At 35.6% G+C, this 26,807-nt stretch overlaps 1 protein-coding gene across 1 annotated transcript in view; it reads left to right on the top strand.

The window, feature by feature from the left end:
• The window catches only part of LOC142340998 (uncharacterized), a 279,320-nt gene that overhangs the window by 205 nt on the left and 252,308 nt on the right, over window positions 1-26,807 (top strand). The window contains exon 1 of the mRNA XM_075391807.1: window positions 1-120. This exon is cut by the window's left edge and continues 205 nt beyond it. Coding sequence (XP_075247922.1) covers window positions 1-120 — 120 coding nt within the window. The remainder of the gene's footprint in view (window positions 121-26,807) is intronic.

Raw genomic sequence — 26,807 nt, forward strand, 5'->3', positions numbered from 1 at the left:
TGATCGCAATTTCATTCGGCGCTTCAAACAGGGAGAGAATTATCTTTTCGTTTTGTTTGCATCGGAAATCTTTTCAGCTTGGACCGCCGATTTGTTCAAAAACACACCAAAAGCCATCCAGTAAGGAAGTATTTCTCATTGACTTTGAAAGTGAGAGTTTTTTGTTCCCGAATTTTTGAACTTCCTGAAACTTTAAGAGTTGATGCTCGGGCGGAGGAATTTTGCAAAAAAAAAAGTAATTAAGATAAGCGGTTAGTAAAATTTTTGACGGTTAGATCTCTGTTTGCTTGACTCGGACCACCGACCTTCTGCCTGCTTGTCGCCTCTTCTACGACTGTGCCACCATACCTCATTTGTCACTAGAACGACATTTATTGTAAGTTATGTGAAATCAACGCTAAAATATACGCAAAATTATATGACCTACGCTAAATTAAACGCAAAATTATCTAAAATCTACGCTAATTTCAACCCCTAAATTATTTAAGGTCAACCCTAAAAGAAGCTCTAAAACATGCAACATCTGCGCATAGAAAGACAAAACAACGTAAGATCTACTCTTAGAAAAGCAAATTTATGCAAGATCAATGCTAACTTCAACGCAAAATTATATAAGATCTGCGCTAAATTTAACGCAAAATTACCTAAAATCTACGCTGATTTCATGTCTTAAAGTTATGTAAGGTCAACGCTAAACGAAACTCAAAAACATGCAACATCTACGCATAGAAACGCAAATTTATGTAAGATGTACTCTTAGAAACGCAAACTTATGCAAGATCAACGCTAACTTCAACGCAAAATTATTTTAGATCGACGCTAAATTCAACGCAAAGTTATGTAAGATCTGCTATTTTCAATGCAAACTTATGTATGACATATGTTCAACGCAATATTATTTGAGATCTACGCTGAATTCAACGCAAAATTATGTATGATCAACATCAATTCCAAAGCAAAATTATCTAATATTTACACTTAAAAACGCAAAGCTACGTGAGATTTAAACCGAAGCGTAAATCGTACATAAAATGAACGCAATCACCCCCAATGGCGCATAATTTGCATTTTTTAGCGTTGACACCTCAGCCCGGGTGTCAGACTATTGTAGATTCTTGTCGCAACATTTTTTGTAGAGGGAAGAGTTTGTGAGGATGTTCTTCATTACAGTTTCTGTTTTCCACACATTTTAAAAAACAATAACGGGTGAAATACACGTCCTAAATTGGCGAATCAGTATTGATAAAATCCTGTTTCAAGTTTTACGTCTCGATTATAGTTTAGGTGATAATCAAATTAGAGTTTTCAGAAGACGTTGTTTTTAATTATTGCAATTAACAATTAGCTAAAGATGGTAAGATTAATTTTGACTGGCGCATCTATCAACTAAAGGATTCCCATAGGTTACCATATATTTGTTCTTCATTGGAGAAAACAGTCCATGACGAATATATTGAAGCGATATCAAATATTTTTTTCGTCCTCTGTCGAGTAACTTTTGCTGAAATGCTCCTTCTTGCATATATAAACACGTACAAACACCCAGGTCGAAGTTTCAACGCTGAAAATTGCTAAAAATGTAAGAGCTGCTGTAAAAACGGTGAAAACAGGTAACAAATGAAATTTTTAAGCGTTGAATGTGGCGAATGCGGTGAAAAAATTTTCACCGCTCACAATCGAAAATGTTACAAAAATTCAACGCTAATTTTACCAAAGATCTTCAGCACCAAACAAAAAAATTGTAAAAACAATTTGTAAGAATAGCGATGAATGCGTTGAGAGCGGTGAAAGAAATGCATCGCTAAGAATCCTAAACCTTACGAAAATTCACTGTTAAACCTACCAATTCTCTTCACCACCGATAAAATTGCATTAAAAGCACTAAGATTAGCGGTGAATACGTTGAGAGCTGTGAAAAGAAAACTCAGTGATAAAAAATGTAAACCGTACAGTTTCAACGCTATATTAGCACAATTTTCTACTGAATTAATTGTTTAATGAAATTTTGTCAGATTTGAGGTGAACGCACTGGAAGCGTATGAATTTTTCTGCAGCTTTCAAAGGAAAATTTTCTGAAACTCGTACATAGCTGCAGTAGTGGTAGTAAAAGTTTTTTTCAATTGAAAAAAGCCTTTTGTATTTTTATTTCTATTTACTACTTCAAACTTGCAATTTTTCTGAATATTTTTTGTAATCAGCAAGTAGATGGCATACTTTTAACTTTTAAAAGCATTGTTTTAGTAAAAAAGAAGAAGTCATGAAAAAAAATACAGCAACTGACATCAAGAATATTTGGTGTAGCTTCTCTATAAAAAAGTTAGACTTTCATTTATTTTAAGCTGCGTATAACAAATGAGTTTTTTTTTCAGTAAAGTGTTTTTAATTAGAATGCGGTTTAAAAGGAACCCTTTTGTACCAATTTATTTGAAACTAAGTGAACTTTGAGCTGTGATATAATTGTCTATTCATCTGAAGTTTTTTCCTCTGACTGAGATGAAGTAATTAGTACAAGGACCCATTTTCTCATCCTTTGTTTTCATTCTTCTGATAGCAAACCCTTAATTCAGTTATTTCACCCTGCCTTTCTTTTGGTAAAGTTGTAAATTTTGTCAGATTTGCGGTCTTTAGCGGTCAACTTTTTATTTTCACCGATTCTGTATTTAGCAGTTAAATATTATTTTTAACCCAATTTAAGGTGTAGGTTGGTGGAGGTCTGTGGAGGTCGGTGGAGGTAGAAGAGGGATGGAGGTTGGTGGAGGTGGAAGGGGATGGAGGTCGGTGGAGGTAGAAGGAATTTGCTCAAAACTTTATCAAACAACTTTAATTAAAGATGAAATAACTTAAAAATGCTTTTACACGTAATGAAAAAGTGAGGTAAAAAAGATTGTGCATGAAAAGCGTTGAAAATATATAAGGTAAGTGCAGAGATTTTGTATCGAAAGCGTTGAAAATATGTAAGATAGGTACTGAAATTGTGTACGAAAAGCGCTGAAAACACGTAAGATAGTTGCTCAAATTGTGTACGAAAAGCGCTGAAAACACGTAAGATAGGTGCTGAAATTGTTTAAGGAAAGCGTTGAAAACACGTAAGGTAGGTGCTGAAATTGTGTTAGGAAAGCGTTGAAAATATGTAAGATAGGTGCTGAAATTGTGTAAGGAAAGTGTTGAAAATATGTAAGATAAGCCGTGAAAAACTTGAATTATATAAAAGATATGCGCTGACGATTGCTGAAAAAAAACATCATCGGATAATTCTTACATAATTATCCGCTTAATGTGTTGACACGTGCTGAAATTGTGTAAGAAATGTGTTAAAAATTCAGCACATTAAGCGGAGAATTATTTAACATTTATCCGCTGAAAATTATTTTTTTCACCGCTTGTAAGCGCATTTCTTACATAATTTTCGTGAGAAATTTCGACCCCGGCTCAAGCGATTAAAATAAAAAATTCTTACAAACTCATTTTTACAAAATTTTTATGCATATGTTTTCTCCAGGTCATTCAGGTTCACCTATTTAGCTCGTCTTTCTTCTGCGGCCCAATCCCTATTCCTGCGCGGAAAAACTTAAATATTAAGGGAAATTTTGCTGGTAAAAATTTCTTACCTTGGCGCTGTGCAGGTAAATTGCAGGGAAAGGGCTCACTAATATTACTAAGATAATTTTTATATCTGACGCTTTTTACACTTGTGGATCAACTGAAAATGTTTGTTTCCGATAGATGTCTATTTTCAATAGCCTAAATTTTTTTCGGCAGCTATGGCGTTCATTGAAAGAAATTTTGGCAATTTTTCAATTGGCACACATTGTTTTTTTATGCCTCTAATCTTACCTTCCTTTTGAGATCACCTTTCGCTTTTGAGGATTAATCTCTGAATTTTGGTTTGGCTACTATGCCTACAGAAGTAGCAACCATTACTGGAAAAGAAACACGTGTCGAGTAGAGAGAACTGTCATGACAAAAAAGCCAGCCACTTGAAGTCCAGAGACGCCAAGCCATCGACAGAACTGTCAACACAGAGGTGATAGTGGTCACCGCCTACATCGACGGATCCGCAGTAGAAATCGATGAAAGTGGTGGAGCGGATGTCTTTGTTGCAGCAGAAAATAGATTGGAAATTGCGCAAGCAGCATAGACTATATTTCACATCGTCCTTTTAGGCCGAATTACTGGCCTTGAACACATTCCTGAAAACGTGTCTAGAGAAATACTCACACCAATTCTTAAAAGTCATCATGGACTCGCTTTTAGTTGTCAACAGAATGGAACAGCTTCGCAATCATACTCCACGAAGAGCCACCACGAACGACAAGCACTGTCTTTAGTCAAGGAATGTAACACCAGGAAGATCACTTTTCTCCTTGCCGACCTGGAGGAACCATACGACGAACCAGTATGAAACAAACCGCCGAAAACCCCCATGACACCGCCAAGAAAACCAGTAAGAGGTACACTAACGAAGCGGCACCCACAATAAGAGGCACGGACGACCTCAACTGGAAAAAGCAGGTGGAAAGTAGTGGATAAAACGGGGCTTACAGCCACCAGCCAATTTGGTCCATTTCTCCATACGCTAACCGCATATGTAGAAATGGACCAAATTGTATTGGTAACTGTAAGCCCCGTTTTATTCACTACCTCATTTTCACTAAATGATGAAAAGGAAAAGTGCGTGTCATGCTAAAATGGCCGCCTCCATCAACAGAAATTACCATCACTATTAGCGGAATGATATCAAACGAGTGAAAATTTGGAAAATAAGACATCTTTAAATATTAGCTTGCAAGATGGGTATTTATTAAAATTTTTATTCAATTTTTAATAGATTATTCAAAGCATTCAATTTAATAGAAGGATTCAACTAATATTTTACTTTAAAACAGGTAATTACTTGGGATATGATAACTAATTTTAAGTTAAAAATCAAGTCCGCATATTCTAGAAAAAGAATGTTCTAGAATAATTCTCCATGAGTAGACCTTTTTTCTCCACGGCACTTTTTTTGTCTATTCATAATGGCTTTCACATCTCTACAAAAAGAAGCAAAAATTTTATGATGAATAAATGTATACCCGGCGAAAGACCGAAAGTTAAATCAAAAATAAGCCACAACCCGCATGCATGCGCACACCATGCGCACCCGCATACTCTCCGCATATTCCGCATAAACTTTCTACTCCAATTTTGCGTTCCATTATGCGCACTGTGCGATCTATGCGCTTTGTTTTAATTTTTCTAAAATTTTATTATATTATACTTTTTGCTAATGATATTGATAACGATAATGATAATGATAATGATTATGATAAGGATAATGATAATGATAATGATAATAATAATGATAATGATAATGATAATGATTATGATAATGATAATGATAATGATAATGATAAAGATAAAGATTAGATTAATAATATGGCTAATAAAATGGCTAGTAATTTGACTAATAATATGGCTAAAATTATGGCTTGTGATAATGCTAATGATAATAATAATGATAATGATAATGGTAATGATAATGATAATGATAATGATAATGATAATGATAATGATAATAATAATGATAATGATAATGATAAGGATAATGATAATGATAATGATAATGATAATGATAATGATAATGATAATGATAATGATAATGATAATAATAATGATAATGATAATGATAATGATAATGATAATGATAATGATAATGATAATGATAATGATAATGATAATGATAATGATAATGATAATGATAGTGATATTGATAATGATAAGGCTAATGATAGGGCTAATGATGAGGCTAATGATAATGATAATGATAATGCTCATTCTGGTGGAGTGTATGAACCTCTGAAACCAACTTATGCTTCCTACTATTATAAACTCGATTAAACTTTTTTAATAGTATTATCATTCCTCTTGTATTGCATCAGTCTTCGTTACATACTGTTACTTGAAGCAGTAAACTTAGTTGCTATGAACTTAATCTTTTCGTTGTATCAAGTGTTAAATGTGTTACTTCTTACGGACAGGCACTGTCTGTCACGTAAGTCTCTTGTTACTGAAGTGAGAAAAGCCAAGTGCTTTTTTGCCAATGCTTAACGTAGAATTAAGTTCGGAATAGAATTTCTCAACTGCTCATCTGACCGCTACTATTGTTATACACAAGCGTAGCCTTATTTTGGGAAAATGTGCCCAACTGACAACATCTTGGGAGAAATGGATTACCAAAACAAAATTAGCCATCTCGGCAAAAGAAAATATACAGGTCGAAAAATTATTAAGACCCAAACCCACTGCAGTCGAACTAGATTACCCCCAAGAACCAATATACGAACCCGCACTACCCGACGAGACAACGGTGGAAAAGTGCCAAAGAGAACAACGAACTATAAAAAGAAAGGTGGACTGGGAAAAACTCTGTCAAACAGTAGAGGACCAAGGTCCAATGATAGATAATTTTAAATGGCACGAGATTGGTAACAAAGTTAAAAGTTTGATCTACCTTTCACTAGGAACAGAAGGACAAAGATATTTCATCAACGCAACCCACATACAAAATTAGCAAAATTCAGGACAGGCGCACTAGTAATACGACTACAGGACACATTCAAAGAAATAAGAAAAGAAACATTTGATAGATTCCAATTTTTCCGGTGCATACAAAACCCAGGCGAATCATTAGAACAGTTCCACTCTAGAATAAAACAAAAAGCAGCACTTTGCAATTGGGAAGATCTTGAAGATAGCTTAGTAAAAAGCATCTTCATACAAGGATTGGCAAATCCACAGATCCAAATGGAACTATTTTCAGAAGACAGAGATCCACTAGAGACCCTACATTATGCAATAACAAGAGAGAGGGGTCAGGAGAACCAACAACGCATCAGTAGCACTCACGCACAAAATCCACAGGGATCAGGAATCAACCTAATACAAAGAACACATCAAAAAACAACAAGAAGAAGCATTTTACGCACCCCACCAAACAACAACAAAATCCGAGACTGTTGGAAATGCGGGTACGTATTCATTAAAGGGCACCTGGACAACTGCCCAGCCAAAAATAGAATATGCAACATCTGCAAGAAAATAGGACACTACGCGAAAGTATGCAGATCAGAAATGCCACCGAAAAGATCAGAAACACAAAACACACAAAGAAACAACCCAAACTATAATTACCACAGGGCACAACAACCCAACAACTCACAACAACCAGTAAACGCAAGACTAGTACGCAACATACAACAATCAAATCCACACAACGAAACAATCCAGGAAGAAGAAGAAACAGAAACAGAAACCATCGACCCAGAAAGCACATGCTATATCAGAGAAATGATGGAAGATTGGAGCTCCAAAAATTTCATAAAATCACTCAATTTTACAACAGTTACTAAAAAGACCTGAACAAAAATCAACAGGAAGAGTTCCGGATACAAACAACGAGCAATAACGAAGAAATAAACTGGCTCGTAGACACCGGCAGCCCGCGATCATTCATATCACGACGCGCAGAAAAACATCTAACAAAGAAATTTGGACACAAAATATTCAAAACAGACACAAATATAGGAGAATTCAGATGCTTTAACAACAACAAAATACAAGTGGACTATACAATCCTACTGGACCTGGAAAAAGGCAACACAACAGCATACAACTGCCAAATACTAGGCGTTCCCCAAAACACAGTCAACCTCGAAGGGCGAGACAGCCTACAAAAACTCGGGATTGAACTAACCTACATAAAACCAGGTGAGAAAACAAAAAATATACATTCTATACAAAACAATATCGCAAAATGGGTATTCCAAAAATACCCACACCTTTGCACCAGAATCGGCAGATCAAAATACCACATAGCAAATTCCACATTTCTTTTCTTTTTTTTAATCTTCAAAAATGTAAATTTAAAGTTATAACCACAACAAGAACGTTTGGTTAAATATTTACATTTTCAAAATCGCCTCGTAAGTATACGAATAGTTTGGTCTTTATACTTCAGTAGAAAAAATTCCTAAAGCCTCTTGCTTGTCTATCTATTGGAACACGTTCATGCAGTTTGACCATTTTGCTGCTTAGTTTTTCCTTAAATTTGTTTTTAGTTTTCTCTTTTCGAATTTCAATTGGCAAATTATTCCACTTCCTAGAAAAATTTCTGATCAGTGACCTGTCACTCCATTTGGATTGGCACTTATTCTTTGGAAAAAACTGGACAGTTCTGCAGTTTTTGGTCAATTCGTACTTTTCAAGAATCCTGAAAGAGGAGTTTTTGGTTTCTCGACTACTCTGTTTATATTGTGAGAGGAGGTCAAAAAATTTAAGAAGACAAACTTTTTTAATGAAAAGCTCTGCTGGTAAAATTTTGTCTTTCAGTAATAGATCTCTTGCACTGTCAAACTTTTTGCGCAGGTGGCAAACCTTTATTCCCCAATTTATTTGTTTATTAACTCTTTGAAGTGACATAACCGACAACGATTGAAAAAAAAATTGCACTGAAATTGAGATGGGACAAAACAAGTGATTTAAAAAGAACGATTCTTGCTTTTAGTGGTAGAAAATGTCTTACTAAGTAAATTGACCTAATAGCATTTGCCATTTTTGTTAATGTTTTGTTCAGCTGAATGTCAAAATTTAGATTGTTATCAATCATTATACCTAAATAACGACAACTTGTTTTTGGCTCTATGAAAATTCCATTATAATAAAATTGTTCAATTTTTGATTTACCATTTTTTGAAAAAACCACAATTTCTGTTTTATCTCTGTTTAAAGTTAGCATATTTTGCCTCATATAACTGTCAGTATTTTCAAATACACTGTTAAATTCGCATAAGAGATTTTCATCGGATTTTGAATGACAAATTATGCATGTGTCATCTGCAAACTGTAAAACGTCCTCCCTTTTTTTCATTTTTTCAGGGAAGTCGTTGATATATATTAAAAAAATTAAAGGTCCGAGAACTGTTCCTCGTGGTACTCCGTTCACCAAACATTCCACCCAACACAACACAAAGGAAGAAGAGTACCACTTCACCTAATAGAGAAAGTAAAAATTGAACAACATAAACTCATAGAAGATAAACAGATAATAAAATTAGACAAATGCTCGGACGAATATTTCATAAGCCCCGTAGTAATCACGGTAAAACACGATAAATCTATTAAAATAGCGCTCGACTCAAAGAAACTAAATGACGCTATCCAAAAAATACAAATGCAAAGCATTGACCATCGCATGCAAAATTAGTCAACTCAAACAAAAAGCAGGAACACTATATTTTTCAAAAATAGATCTAAAAAACGCGTACAGCCAAGTACCACTCCATGCAGATACACAAAAACACTGCAACTTCAATATACTAGGTGGAAACGCCACAGAAACGTACAGATTCATAAATGGCTTCTATGGAATAACAGACATCGCAAATTTCCAAAAAATAATGGACTTCACACTAGCAAACTTCAATTCAGCACACGCATTCCTAGATGATATAATAATCATTACAAAAGGATCACTCACGGATCACGAGACAGAACTAAATAAAGTACTGACTAGATTAGACAAAGGAAACCTAGCAATAAGCCTAAACAAATGTGAATTCGCAGTAACAGAAATAACATGACTAGGATACAAAATTAGTCCAAATCGAATCATACCAACAAAACGTAAAACGGAGGCAATCATAAAAATGGATCCACCAAAGACACTAAAACAACTCAGATCACTAATGGGAAGCAAACACTACCTACAAAAGTTCATCCCCAACCTATCACAACTATCAGCCCCACTACGGCCATTACTTTCCCACAAAGAAAAAATAAAAAACAGTGAATTAGACTGGAACGAAGAACACACAAAAAAATTCCTACAAGTAAAAAATGCAATCAAACAAATAATAGAAAACAAACATTTTGATACAAACCGACCAACACGAGTACTATGCGAAGTAAAGAAGGGTTTGGAGCATGCCTAGAAAAAAATACGACAACGGGTGGCACCCCATCGCATACGCAAGCAGATTCCTAAATACAAACGAACAAAAGTTAGCATAAATGAATTAGAACTACTAACAGTAGTATGGTCATTAGAACTTTTTGAATACTAATTATACGGATCACGTTTCACACTCCAAACGGATCACCAAGCCCTGCTATCGGCCCTAAAAAACAATAGAGGAAATAAAACATATCAAAGTATATTAACAAGATGGGTAGTGAGACTATTACCATTTAAGTTTTCAGTAGAACATATTGCTGGCAACAGTATGGGATTCGCAGACTACTTCAGTAGACATCCCACATCAGCAGCAATACCAATCTCAAAAGAAGACGAAAATTTTGTTATCAACTTAATTGACTCTTTTAATTTTATGCTAAAGAAGGCAGACAAAATTTCATCCAAAAGGAACGCAGAAAATTTACCAGAACAAAATGACGTCATACAGACAAGTGAACGAAAAGAAATAAACCAAAACGCTTTTAGCCGTTCGCTTAACGCAAAACAGCCGCACCCTCAAAAGTCAAATATTGTTAACGTTTGTATAAGAAATAAACCGCACAAAAACACATTCGGTCAGAAGATTATGAAACGATTTCGCATCCCAAATAGAAAAGATATTTTTATGCAACGAGCGCTTAAACACCCCACCAGATAACCCCCGAAACAACAACAATAATACAGTTACGCACCCAACAAGCATTACTATCGGAACTCAGACGGACAAAAGCTCAAACATTGGTCAGGGCTCAAAACCAATTCACCCCCGTATTGTAAAAAATCAATTCAATGACATAACTTTTGAATATTCTCCAAATTAATTACCTAACCTACTTAAAATTCTGGGAGAGGCATTTATAGCCGAAGCAATTAAGAATGATTCAAACAGCAATAAAATTCGCATACTTTCAGAGCTGCAAGACTGGACCGCAATTAAAAACTTTTCAAATTATTGGCATAGCCTTCGTAGAGATTTATCAGTTAATCCAAATGGATGCTTTTATGATGGGAAATTATACATACCAACACAGCTGAAAAAGACCGTTATTGACCCAGGAAAGGCAGGAATGATTTACCTCGCTAAACTAGTAAAGTACCCCCAAATCCATGGGGACATAGTTGCACTCGCACAAATGTGGAAACAATGCACGTAAACAGGTAAAAACCTAAAACCTATTATTTCAAAAAACAAATACGTAGAACTACCACAACTATCTGAACCTAACGAGGAAGTCCAAATGGACTTCGCAGGCCCTATAACTAACAACAACAGAGACACGTATATATTAGTAACAATCGACAGATACTCCCGATACCCACACGCAAAAACATACACTAATTGCGACACAGAAACCGCACTAAGCTAATTAAAAGAGTATTTAAAACTCCATGGCCTACCCAGATCAAAAAGGTGCGACCAAGCACAAGGATTTAAAGCAAAAAACTCTGAAATTTTTTGTAAAGACAACAACATAAGACTAATACTAGCCCCCGCAGGAGATCACAGGGGCACAAGAATGGTCGAAAGACTAATCCAAACAATAAAAAGACGATTGGCAGCGATGAACATGGACAACAAAAGGTCAAAAGAAACACTCGCAAACAAAATATCAGCAATAATAGAAAACATAAAATTGAAGCACACTTCGGCAGGAAAACAAACACACGAATAAGCAACATAGTCACTCCCCCAAACAAAAAAAAACCTTCATACAATAACTTAAAGAAATTCTATTTAGACAAGAAGATCCTCAAACGCCCGATGCTGGACCAACAATCGATGTGGAACTTCTCCGATTCAGAACCGAACCTAGACGTTCAGTATAATACCCCATCAAATTCGGCCGCAGATTCAGACATCATCTATCTAGCAAGAAAAGCGTTAAACAAACGTAAGCTTATATCACCAATAAAATTAACACGCGATAAATTAAGTATAATTTTTGGAGATAAGACCTCCGTACTAAAAAACAAAATAAAACAAGTACCCAGAAAAACACTAATGAGAAGAGCACCAGAACCACGGGGAACATTAAAACCATTATGGAATATAATTCCAGATGGAACCATAACTGAGTATACACCAACCTCGATATCAATCGACACACATAACAGAGATAACGCTCGAATCAAAAAAAGCGATCTAGCCATAGCAACAGAAACATATCAAAAACCAACACCACCAGCACAAACACAAGAACCAAACATCGACTAATGCGTTTCGTCGCATGTAAAGCAGTACGCGAATAAAGAAGGAATAGAGAGAAAATTCGTAAATTCTGTTTAGAGGAGAAGAGACAATTACAAAGAGACAACCCGCAGAGAGAGGAACAAGACAACATAGTACGTTACGACCCACCCGAAGAGATGGCAGGAACTTTAAATCTTCCGGACACTGAATTTACATCACAACATGCAGGACCCTCAACACCAACAGTCCCCAAACAGGACAACAACGAAAACAAACAACATCACAAAAAACAACAAGCCTCCAAAAACGACGAACAGAGCGCAAGCGAAAAAACATTTCCCCATCAAAGAAGACAACCCGCCCTACAAAGAACAAGCCATCACTCGTTGACCAAAAGTCAAAGGAAGTCGCAACAACAGAACAATCAAAGACAACAATCACTAGTCCATATGGACTTTACCACATTCCACAACTCAACAACAATCAAGATCACCAACCTAGCCTCGGACCCATCGGCTGCTAGTCAAGCAAGGATCGTGACATCGTCCTCACCCAACGATTTCATGAATAAATCACCAAGTTCCAAAAGCACATTGACAACGTCGTCAACAAAATCAAGGCCACCAACAAAGCACGAGAGAAACAAACCCCAGAAGCCGACCACCCTGACAGTGATACAGAATATGCAAACATCATCACAATAAAGAAGGCAGACCCACAAAAATAAAACCACAAGACAACAACTCCACACAGCAAAACCCAATAGCTCTACAGCCACAACACTCATCAACACCAATCCACCAGGACGACTCACAACAACAACAAACTTTAGAACACGACTCCACCTCCGACATAGAAAACGAGCCACAACTTGACACGAACCCAGCAATCAAGCACAACGAACAACCACAACGCAACATCCACGCCAACACTAACACAACAACTAAGACCTCGGAACAAAGCCCCATATCGTCGCTCAATACAGAGGACATGGAAGAACTTGATAACCTGATATTCGACTAATGCTTTGTACAATATCATTCAAAGCGGGGTAGTGTGGTGGAGAGTATGAACCAATGAAAACAAGTTATGCTAATTACTATTATAAACTCGACTAAAACTATATTATTAGTATTATCATTCCTCATGGAATGCATCAGTCTTGCCTTAGATACTGTTACTTGAAGCAGTAAACTTAGTTGCTATGAAATAATCTTTTCTTTGTATCAAGTTTTAAATGTGTTACTTCTTACGGACAGGTTCTGTCGGTCACGTAAGTCTCTTGTTACTGCAGTGACAAAAAGCCAAGTGCTTTTTTTGCCAATGCTTATCGTAGAATTCATTTCGAAATAGAATTTCTCAACTGCTCTTTTGACCGCTACTGTTGTTATACCCAACAATAATGATAAGGCTAATGATAAGGCTAATGCTAATGCCCATGATAATGATAATGATAATGCTAATGTTTATGATAATGCTTATGATAATGATAAAGCTCATGAGAAGGTTAAATGATAAAAATATGGTAATCTGTTCTGATATTAATTTATCTATAACTACACCCTTTGCTTTTAACTTAGAAACTGTAAGATAAAATTTATAATGTTCGGGTTCATGAGACTTATCTATTGGATTAGCAAAGCTACTTCGTAGATTAGATTTATCTATTGGATTAGATTTAATTATTGGAATAGACTTAATAAATTCATTAACAGCCTTTATTTCATTAACTGAATAAACACCTCTGGGTAAATTTATTTCTTTATGAGACTATTTTAAATGAGCCTTTGACTCGCTAAAGTTTAATACAGAAGTACAATATTCACACTTAACCTTAGTTGAATTACATAAAGATTTCTTTTTTATCAAAAGATTTTATTTGTTTTATAACTCCACATCTATTACAAATTTTATTTGTTATATCGAATTTTATTTCTATATGACTATTATGACTATTATGACTATTCTTTGGGTTAGGGTCGGTGATAGTACTAGGGATAGGAAAAGGGACATAATAAGAATTAGAGCTAGAATTAGAATTAGAATTAGAATTAGAATTAGAGCTAAAATTAGAATTAGAATCGGAACCGGAATTAGGATCAGAATTAGAATTGGAATTAGAATTAGATTTAGAATTAGAGCTAGAGCAAGAACTGGAGCTAGAACTAGAGTTAGAGCTAGTGCTAAAGCTATAGCTAGAGCTAGAATCAGTGAAAAAGCTTCGCAGATTAGAACTAGAACATTTTGAAGCAGTACCTCTGATCTTTGAAACGATTCCCCCCACACAATTACAGCTTATTGATTCATCTCCAAATTCACACTTACTAACTTTATCCTTATGTTCTATTTTAAAATGAAAAACTAAAGCACGAGGGGTTCCGCATTTATATTTACACTCTAAACATACTGTTTCCATTATTTATAACTTTTATATCATACAACATATATTTATAACATATAAATTATTTATACCATTATATTTATAACTTATCATAATCTGCGAAGCAGTTTCAATGACTCCAGTATCAACTCTTATAACTAATCATACTTTAAATTATAATATATTTATAGTTTCAATTATTTATATTTATAATTGTTCTATATCTGGTCAGGATTTCAATTAGATTATTTTTACAGATTTATATTTATAATCATAATCTCTTATAACTAGCTTAAAATTTCAATTAAACCTTTAGTATAATCTTTAGAGAAGACAAACTTAGATAAAGTTTCCATACCTTGCTTATTAGGAATATTATGTTTAAATCTTTTATCTAAAATCTTTTCATTACTCAATCCGGCTTCATCCCCAACGAAATTTATAATTTCTTCTTTAAATTTTTGATTATTCAAATATAGATTATTTCAATCAGCTCTGGCCTTTTCATTTAAATTTTCAGTCTCTTTATCCATATACTCATCTTGTATGAGTTCCTGTTTATGGCCATCTTCCTGGTCCGTATGATTATACATGGACGAAACCCCATAAACAAAGTTCACTAATGCACTTGTTCTATTTAAAATATGGCTTGTGTGCGCTGCCACATGTGCCTCAGTTCTTACTGATGTACTGGGACTAATGCAATTATATATCACAGAGAGTGCACTCAAACCCCCGATATACTTCTCACATACTTTGACAAATTAGAGGTTAACACTTCTTTAGTTAGAACATCATTCTGAATTTTAATACCTTTTAAAGTAGGAAGTTTATTAAAATAGAGCTGATAGTTATCTATATTAGTTGTTTTTCTATCTGTAGCATTAATCATTAGTTGTTTCTTATAAGCTATAAGTTTATCTATCTCAAAATTCTCTAGTTTATCTTTTAAGCTAAGAGCTTTAAGGTCTAGGTATCCAATTCTTGAGTCATATATTGTTGTTCTACTTGTGTCAAAAATAATAAAAGGTTCCTCTTTCTTATAGTATTTAATCATACCATAATAAAGTTCATTAGCTGTTCCATCTGTACAATTATAATATCCATTTTTAACTCACTAATTATGCCATGGAAGTCATGTTTGCAATTATATATTATATAAAAGTTTTTAAATATATCTGCTCCATTATAAGTCGTTATATAAATAATATCACAACTCGTTCTAGCTGTATTAACTATCTAAGCCGATTTACAGCCAATTACAATCATTTGAATAATATCATGTCTTCCTTCATTTGAATATTATCATGACCTCTTTCATCTTTAAATACTATTATTATTTTCTTTTGTTCTTTGACATCTTGCTGATTTTGGTATAATTTTAATTATTGTCTAACAAAATAAGTATTACCTGTATCAGTAGCACCATAATCAATTGAATGTAATGGTGACTTTTCAAATTCAAATCTAACTAAACTTTTATTCATAAAACCACCAAAGCTTTCTTCTAGTTTGGTATATTTAGTTGGCATATCATTATATGCTAAATAACAAATCACAGTTATGAACATGAGTATAAAAATTATTAAACCCGTTTCCATTTTATATGTGGAATATAGACTTATAATTAGACTAAGACATATAATTAGACTTATTCTTAGACTTAGACTTATAATTAGACTTAGACTTAAACTTATAATTAGACTTATAGTTATACTCAAAGATAGACTCCGACTTAGACTTAGACTTATAATTAAACGTGAACATTTATTATATAAAAATGCTTGTCCTAATTTTTGAAGAATTTAATAATGACTTTGGTATTGATAATAAAGCCATGAGTTATGTCAGAATAAAAGATATAGGTAAAGATATAAGTATAACACCAATAGAAATAAAAATGAGAGATGAGACGCCACTTACTATCAATGGCAACGACTTCAACATTATTGTAAATCTACATCCAACCGATGGAACCCATTGGGTTCTAGTTATGAGAAGAGAAGGTGGAAATTTTTATTACTTTGACAGTTTTGGTGTTGAGACTCCACCATTATTCTTAAAAGAATGTGTTGATTTGGGTTCTAATGAAAGAATACAAGAATATGATGAATCTAATCGTGGTGCTTATTGTTTATATATGATCTATGTTATTGATAGAAGATTTATAATAGAGGGTGCTTTGGATGTTCTAGTTAATCAAATTAAATGTCCGGGGATGTATGATAAGTGTTTTTGCTTTAGTTGTAAAGTTAAAGGTAACGTTGAAGATAAAGTTGAAGACGGCAAAGCATCGGCGAAGCCGTTTCACGGATGGTCGGAGACTCATAAAGATACAGTCAATGACAACGTCAACGATAAAGAGAAAGTCGATGACAGTCAGGGAACCTGCTTCGCAGATGGCAATGGTAATAATAAAGTCAATCGGGGAACCTGCTTCGCTGCAATTGCAATTGTCATTGTAATAGTAATGCAAATGTTAAAGAATAGTTAAGAAGGGAACCTGCTTCGCAGATACTATTGTTAATACAGATGACATTGATAGTGAAGATGACACTGATATATATCTACTTAGAGAAAAACTCCCAAGGGAAAAGTCTCTTTCACCGTTAGCTCTTCGTCCGTGGCATGCCTAGTAGCCATACAAGCAGGGCATCTCATTGGGGGACTAGGGCCTAGGACCCATTCCAGATTGATGCTAATGGGAGTCTTCAATCATGGATAGATAATGAAAAAATAATTGTTGCAGCCGCATTCCAAGAAAGCTTCAGATATATAATATCTGGTCCTAGTGAATGTGGAAAGACAGTCTCATTAAAGTATCTATTTTTGGAAGATATAGAATTTGAAAGGCTATATATCATTGGTCCTACTGGTAATCAATATGATGGTTTAAAGTATGAAGACGTGGGGTTTATTAAGGATATAAAAGAAATACCTCCACCCGATAAACTACCTAGAGACTTTAAAAAACTAATGATATTTGATGATGCTAGACCTAATTAACCAGTTATTAATGAGTACTTTTGTAGGGGTAGACATAATAATAATTGTAATTTGATATATATTAATCAAAATCTATTCTCATTAGATAGACAGAATGCTAGAGAGTACTGTAATTTGATTATTTTATTTAGACAAAGGGGCAGTGTAGTTTATCCATTATATAAAGACTTCTTTAATGAAACTGAACTTAGTAATAATGAATTTGTTAATATATGTACTAAGGTGTGGAAGCAACGTTATAGCTATCTTGTTTTAGATGAATCTAAACATGGTGATATTCATGGTAGATTAAAAATTAATTGGGATAAGAGAGTTTTATAGTTTAATTATATTAAAGATCAAGTCTAAGTATTGGGGAACCTGTTTTGCAGATAAGTCGAATTCTAATTCTAAGTCTGGGTCTATGACTATCAGGAACTGCTTCACAGATGACTACAACTATCAGGCACTGCTTTGCAGATTACTAAGTCTAATGCTATCAGGAACTGCTTCGCAGATGACTTACTAAATCAAACAGAACTTCGGTCTGCCGATTACACCAGATGCAAAGTAAAACTCAACACATCACCATTGAAATCAATATGCCTTCCATGCTCATGTTTAATACGAAATTCAATATATTCTATTCTATCCTTTGTTACATTTTGATATAGGATATTATTTGGTATAATATTTATAAAGTAACCTGGTGGTTCTGTCAGAGTAAAAGTATATAGTTAGTCTGTGTTATTTCCGTTATCTTTAGCACCAGATATAACATTACAATGAATGTTAATAGTACTAAGACACATGAAATCAATAATCTTTTGAGATGTATATACACCCGCTTTATAAACTACTTTCCTAAATCCCAGTAATGGGGCTCTTGAGTATTTTGTACATCAAAGCTAAGTGCTCCTTGTTTAATTTCCGTTTTACATTTTCATTGTATTTTTATCAGATTCTATTATAGCATTACCATCAAGTTCTTCTTTTATTAATTCTGCTATGTCAGTTAATTCATATGCACCCGGTGGTATAGTTGAATATAACAATGGGATTCCTTTTTAATAATAATTAAGAACATATGTAATGTTAGAGTCGGCCTTAGTGCTAGAGATAAGAGTTTCTGCCATCGGTAAAGCATCATCATCCGCATCTATAACTGTACTAGCATTCAAAAGTTGATTATTATTTCTATTCAAAATAAACACCGAATTATAAACTGATAATGTAATTAAACCTAATTTTGTTGTATTAAGTATAGGTTCACTGAAGTTGAACTTTTCTGACGGCTTTATCATTCTAAAGTTAAGTGTATGCTCTTCTTTAATTTTAGTTAAAACTTCATGTATCTTTTGTAGTTTCCATAAGATTAAGCTGTCAGTCATTTTTAACTTATAAAAATGCACTTTAAATTGGATAGAACTTATGGATATAGTAATGATACAAACAAAAGTAAGATTATAAAATATAAACCAAATAATCTAGCAACAATGAATACGGTTAATATTAATATTAATATCATTCTCAATAGAGAAGAGAATCATTTAAATAAACACGATTCACATCTAGAGACAGAGTTTGTTGTATAAAAAAATGCTGGTGGTGTATTTGCTAATAATGCCAATATCAGATTGGTTGATTATGGTATGATGGCGTTATTTAGTTCAGTTAAGCTTGAAACTAGTGGTAGTAGGACTATTGAATATATCGATCATTTTCATCCAAATCTATTGATGTATAAGTTATTAACTAGAACGGATGATGAATATGAGATTGGTTTTGATGGAGATCAGGGTGATAGAGATAATCAACTCAAAGGTGATCATGCAGCCGCAAAAAAGGTAATATGTATATGAAGGTTAAGATGAGTGATCTATTTGGTTTTGTAAATGATTTAGAAAAGATTATATATGGGTTAGGATTTAAAATATTATTAAAAAGAGATAATAATGATAGAGCTCTATTTAGAGTTAATGCTGGTGCAGCTGCTATAGCTAATGGTGGCAATAAAGAAATTAGTGATATGTCATGTAGTGTAACTAGTATTGATCCTAGTAATGATAATAGAATTTTTGTACAGAAAGGATTAAATAAAAAGAACAATTATGAGTTTAGTTTTATGGAAGAAAGAAATTTTATAAGAATGTACCCAATGCTACTAACTTCATATTTGACCTTGGCATGGAAAGTGGTATGGAAAGCGCTCAATAAATAATAATTGGTTTTGAAAATAATAGTGTTAATGAACAAACTCTTGATGCAAGTACATTTGATATGATGAATGTTACTGATTGTTATTGTAAGATTGGTAGTAAGTTTTATCTTGAGGATAGAATGAATATTAATTATGGTACTAATATTTATAAGGAGGCTTCTAAAGAGATTGTTAATTTTAATAAAGATTATAATGGATTACCTCAAAATATTAAACCATATATAGATCATAGAACATTCAAATGTAGTTATAGAATATATGTATTTGATAATAGATATCAAAATGATCATATAGGTCCACAACCAATACAACTTAGTTTTAAATTTAGTGCCGCAGTTGCAGATGTTATATGTCACGCATTAGTATTAACTAGAAAGGTTATTAGTGTTAATAGCGATGGTAATAAGATGGTTGATATAGTGTCGTAGACACTAATTGGCAAGGCCACTTCGTGGACCAGTGAAACTGCCTCGCAGATAGCCGGAGGCTTATAATCTCCTAGTTATAGTTATAGTAAATGACTTAATCATTATCTTAACTAAACTATTTCCTGCTAGTCTTAATAAAACCTTTTGCATAAATAGTTTCTAGTTTCTTTTTATTCTCTAGAGTTAGACCTCTAGCTTCAAGTTTAGTCTTGGGCTTTGGATTAGTCTTAGCCTTAGGTAATGGTTTAGGCTTATTCTGGGGTTTAGGTTTGGGCTTAGTCTTAGTCTTAGCTAATGGCTTAACAACAAAAGGATTATACTTTTTAACTTCCATTATTTTTTTTATATATAAATATGAGTAACTTTAGTAAATTTAAAACTAATTCTTATTGTGTTGTTGGTAGACATTATAGTGTTTATAATAATATAAGATGAGTGGTCTCAGCTAAAGGAACAGAGATGTTAAAGGAAAATTGTACTAAATGCAGAAGAAATAAATCTATGACGTATCTGATGCAACAATAGAAGCAGAAGAATTGAAGGATTTCTTTAAAAGTGTTGGTAGAGCCACAGTTAGCTTTGGAAAGAAGGTTGCTAATAACCCAGTAAGAGTATTAGAAATAGCAAGTAAAATAGGAAGTGCAGCTGCAAGTAGAAACCCAAGAGCTGCTTTATCAGCTACACCTGATTTAATTAAATTTGCAACTACTGGTGAAGGTATGAAAGTAGTACAGAAAGGTAGAGGGTTATATTTAGCTACCAAGAAGAAATGATTAATTATATTAGAGTTTAAATAATAACTTTTTCTATCAGGAACTGCTTCGCAGATGACTATGACTATGACAAAGTCTATAGCTATGACTATAATATTAAGTCTATGACTATGACCATGACTATGACTATGACTATAAGTGTAAGTCTATGACCAGATATATCTAATGGTTTTATTATTATTATATTAGTATAACTAAACACTAAAATCTTAAGTTTAAAAAAACACTCAATTTACTTTTCTTATCCCTCTAAGACGTGTTCTGAGCTTACCTTTATTAGGGTACTTCTGGAACTGTCTTATGGTTGTCTCAAGAATAAGGTGTACTCTTAAGGCTTACCTGAATAACTAAAGTTCTATATCTCTAGTCTGTTACTCTTCTATCTGAGCTTCAGTAGACAGTGCACGGGCCCCAATGCTAATGTCTAACGTATATCTCAATACAAAACAAGAGCGGAGTAGAGAGAGAGAAATATACTTTATTATTATATCAGGTAGGTAACTAGTACTGATTAAACAACCTTCTCTTCTGAGAAGAGGGAAAAAAGGTAAACATCTAAAGGAAAGAGAGGAAAAGATATTATTCCCTTTTTATCCGATCAGGGAAGAGTATTTTCAGTCTTTATTGATTCAAATAATAAAGTCTTTCAAATAGTCTTTTCTGGAAGTCATACTTGACCCCATCTTTCCGGGGTTTCGAGTTTTTTGAAATTCTCTTGTATAATCTAATAAGTCAATTTCTCTGTATTCTCTCTGAAGGATTTTCTTTCTTTTTTGAATGTGTTGTTTTGTATCGGTTCGTCAGCAAGTCGATTCCTAGACATCGGTTGCCCAAAAAGCAAGTAGTGAACATCAACAACCACAAAAGTATCTATTCCATTTGTACCAGGAGAGGCACTTGCTAAAAACTGTAACTTTGAACACCAAGTCATAATGTTGATTATATAGATGTAATTCAATGGTTAGGAAATGGATGACTTTTTCACGGTAGCAAAAGAAGATTTGTGAAGCAAATCTCACGAAAGTTTTAACTGTTGACAAGGAACAATAGTGGGCACAGGGTAGCCCAGGCATATCATGCCAAAGTAACTATAACTCAAGGGTCTTTTTTGAAACACCACCAACACTGGCGTCAGTGAAGCAAGCTGATTAGTTTGCTTCTCTGACGTGCGGCCACAACAACGCCAACACTACACATTCAAAATTATCTGAAGGCGGAACACCGCACAGTTTCTTCTGGTGACCCCCCTAACCAAGCTCGAACGCGCAACCTCAAGGCAAAGGCAAGGGCAAAGGCAAAGACAAAGACCACGAATCATCCCCAAAGACCAAGACTCATCCCTCCTGGACAATAAAAAAACCCCAGCACAGTCAACATTTCAACAACACAATACACAAAGCAGAATACAAACCTCCTGACAGCAATGCCGAACAGAACCATGCAACCACCCGTTTTAAAAGCAAAAATCAGGGTGATGGGGGAGAAAATTGCGAAGAACCTGCAAACCATGAGCGAATTGATTGACAGTGGGAACATAAACGCAGCGAAGACTGTTCATGAAAAGGCAGCGGAAACATTTTCGGAGTTCGAGGAAACCAGTTACGAGTTGATTTCACAGCTTGACGAAGATCAGCACGAGGAGTGCATCGGAAAAATCAATGACACGTGGAACAACATCGACGACATGAAAATTAAAATTCAGAATCACCTTTCGCAAGAAAACACCACAACAAACTACAACGCACAAGACAACAACGAGACAACAGTAACAGCCGACTCGACAGCGGATAACTCAGCAACCAACAACAACATCAACACTAGAGCAATTGGACAACAGCAAACATCCGTTAACAGAAGTTTACACAACGAACAACCAGAAACTAGCAATTCCGCTCAACGTGACAACCTCAACAGCTTTTGGTATGATAGACTAGCTTACTCAAGCAGCCTAAACGACCAGCAGAACAGAGTTACTGGAATGGGGGACACACAAACATTCAATCAGCCAACAGAACAACCACAACAATTGTCAACGACGTTAGCACAACCAGTTCCATTCTATACGCCTTATGTGGAAGCTCTTCCAAAGATGGATCTTCAGAAGTTCAACGGTGACCCGAGCAAATGGGCAGATTGGTACAGCCGTTTCAGTTTCATGATTGGAGACACTCAACTCAGTGATGGACAGAAGATCGCCTATCTACAGGGACTTGTAATTGGAAAAGCCAAAACAGCAATTGAAGGATTTGCCTGCAACGGACACCTGTACAAAGATGCAATGAACGAGTTGAAACAGCGGTTTGGGAACCCAAACGTCATCGTCAGCAACTTGTTGGAGAAACTCATCAACTACAGGCCACCAACGACATCTCTTCCTTGGACAATTGTAGATTTTTCCACACTCATTAACACCATGACAAGGACACTACAAGAACTCAACTTCGAAGCCGATCTCAACAGCACGACAATCTTGAAGCATGCAACCGACAAACTACCTTACAGCGAAGAATTCAAATGGAATCAGTTTGTTTTACGACGAAGAATTAAGCAGCCGACACTTGCAGACTTCAACCAATGGATTAAAGAAATAGCAGAAGCACATGAACGCTCAACGCATCAAGGACGAAGCAATACTAGTCTCAGCACAAACAGTGATACACATCAACGAAATTTCAACTTACATGGAACCCGACAATTTCATCAACAACCAACTCATCCAAACAGGGAACAACAGCAGCAACAACAACCAACACCGAACATAAACAACATTAGCAACAACAGGAACCAGTACAACCAGAGGAGCACAACACAAATGCTTCAAGCAACAAGGTGAAGCAACAGCAACAACCAGTCTCTGCCTTGTGTCTTCAACGACGGTAATCATCAGTTATTCCAATGCCCAACGTTTAAAGCAAAGACAGCAGACGAAAGACTACAAACGGTTTATCAGTTGAACCTTTGCAGAAACTGTTTGGGAGCAAATCATCGAGCCAACAACTGTCCCTCAACCTCTAATTGCAGGGAGCAAGGATGCGGACAGCGACACAACACTATGTTACACGGTGCCAACAGTAGATACGGACGAACAATGACATCAATTGTTCAAACAAACTCTCAATTGAGCAACTCAAGAGGAAATGGTAACTCATTTGCAGTCATCAACAACAAAGATACAGCCACAACAAAGGACACGACAGCAGCAACAAAAACAACGAATCTTCTCTATGTCATGCCAGTTATTTTACACAACAAAGAGAACAAAGTTCGAACATACGCCTTCATCGACCCAGGAAGCAGCTTGACAATACTTCTCTCGAAGACAGCCGACGAACTACGCCTTCAGAAAGAAACACGTCAACAACTTGTCTTGGAGGGAGCCAACGGAACAGACACAAAATCGTGTTACACAACGTCAACAGAAATTTCGAATTTGGAAGACGAGGAACGCTACAACCTCAAACAGATATACGTTGTGGAAAACATCAATTTGCCAAAGCTGAGGGAGCACCCGGGAGACATTGCCAGAAAGTATGACCACCTTAGACATGTCAATATGCCAACTCTGGATAATCTCGAAGTCACAGTATTGATTGGACAGGACAACATTAACCTTATCTCACCAGTCAGAGTGGAACAAGGACCATCGACAGCACCAAGCGCAAGTCTTTTCAAACTTGGTTGGACTATTTCTGGACCCCATACAGTATTGGATGACAGCAAAACACAACATTCAATGCATCATACTGCTTTGTTTTGCAGCAATTGCCTCGAACAAGACAATGACCTCAACCAAGAAGTTTCTCATTGGTGGAAAGCAGAAACAATTCCATTGGAATCCAAAACCAAGTCCAATGATCCCGAAGTTTTGTTGGCCACCGAGATACTCAACACAACATGCGTGAAACAAGCAGATGAACGTTATGAAAAGGGACTTCTCTGGAAAGACGACAGCAGTTTACCAGACAACCGATCACAAGCCTTGACACATCTGAATCATCTTGTCAACAGACTACAGAAAAGACCTGAACAGTACAAGAAATACAATGAGGGCATTCAAGCAGACCTGGAAAAAGGCTACATTGCAAAAGTACCTTTCCATAGACAGAAAGGTACAGGATGGTACATTCCACACTATGGTCTTGTCAGCCCAAACAAACCCGACAAAATACGAAGAATCTGCAATGCCAAAGCACCACAAAGCGGAACAAGCCTCAATGACAAACTCTTAGCTGGACCTGACCTCCTCGGGAACATGCTTGGAATTTTGCTACGAATCCGACAGGGAGCCATCGCCATCCAGGGAGACATCGAAGCGATGTTTATGCAAATCGGAGTTTGACAAAAAGACCGACGTTATCTACGATTCATGTGGAGACAACCCAACAGCCCAAAATTAGAGGTGTACGAATACCACAGACACATCTTTGGAGCCAGAGACTCACCAGCTTGCGCAAATTTTGTTTTGCAACAGACAGCCAAAGACGACATCGAAGATCACCCAAATTCTCTAGAGATCATTCAGCGGACATTCTACATGGATGACATGGTTGCATCTTTCAGCGACGCCATCACAGCTTTCACTACAGCCAAGGATGTCAAGGATACTCTGAAGAATGGTAAATTCAATCTCACATAATGGTGCAGCAACAGCCGTGAGTTTTGTGAGCAGATGAAAGATGATCTATGCAAACCAGTGGAGGAGCTCTTCAGTAAAGGTTTTCATCAAAGAGTACTTGGAGTTTACTGGAGCTTAGACGAAGACAAAATCATGTTCAAAGCGAAAGACAGAAGGAACCTGGACAGAAAAACTTGGACCCAGCGCAATTTTCTCTCTTTCGTGTCAAGTTTCTACGATCCTTTGGGAATCATATCGCCATTCCTCATACGAGCCGAGATTCTACTGCAAGAGTTGTGGAAACATGGACGCGAATGGGACAAAGCTATCAGTGGAGACAATGGAAAGGCCATCAAAGATTGGGTACAGGAAACGGAACAGATAGGTACGGTAGGGGTAAACAGGTTGGTAGGTGGTACAACACTTGGGGACACAATGGAACTTCATGTATTCTGCGACGCATCATTGGAAGCAACAGCAGCAGTAGCATACATCAAGACAACCAGGAACCAAGAAACCACAGCTCGTTTTCTCATGGGAAAAACAATAGTGGCACCCTTACGTCAAACAACAATTCCCAGACTAGAACTGCAAGCAGCACTTTACGCGGCAAGATTTAAGAAAACAATTGAGGAAGAAATGGATTTCAAGTTTGACAAAATCTTTCTGTGGAGTGACAGCACGACCGTTCTCAGTTGGATAAAGAACTTCAAATTGAAACACAAGATGTTTATCGGAAACCGAATTGCCGAAATAAGGGATCTCACAAACACCAATCAGTGGAACTACGTCAACACCAAGGACAACCCAGCAGACCAAGGAACGAGGGGACTAACAGCAACAGAAATGACAGAAAAATCTCTTTGGTTACAGGGACCACAGTTTCTTCTATCTTCTAGCGACAACTCCACAACAGACGAACAACAACACGAAACTGTTTTCTTGAACAGCGCAGAACAGAAGCCTCAGGGAACGCGACGACAGCCAATTGACAAAGACCTAATTGATGCCAACAGGTTTAGCCAGTGGTTGAAACTAAGAGCCGTCATCATCAAAATGAAAAACCTCAGAAACAAAACGAGAACACGGGACCAGCAGATCATAGATGCAGAGAACTTTCTTTTCCGTCTATCTCAACAACAATCATTCGACGAGGACATAAATCAACTAACACACAACAAGCCAATTCAAAAAAGGAGTAGATTGATTCAGTTGACACC

Source organism: Convolutriloba macropyga, chromosome 6 (genome assembly GCF_964194025.1).
Source record: "Convolutriloba macropyga chromosome 6, txConMacr16.3, whole genome shotgun sequence".
Classification (NCBI taxonomy): Eukaryota; Metazoa; Xenacoelomorpha; order Acoela; family Convolutidae; genus Convolutriloba; species Convolutriloba macropyga.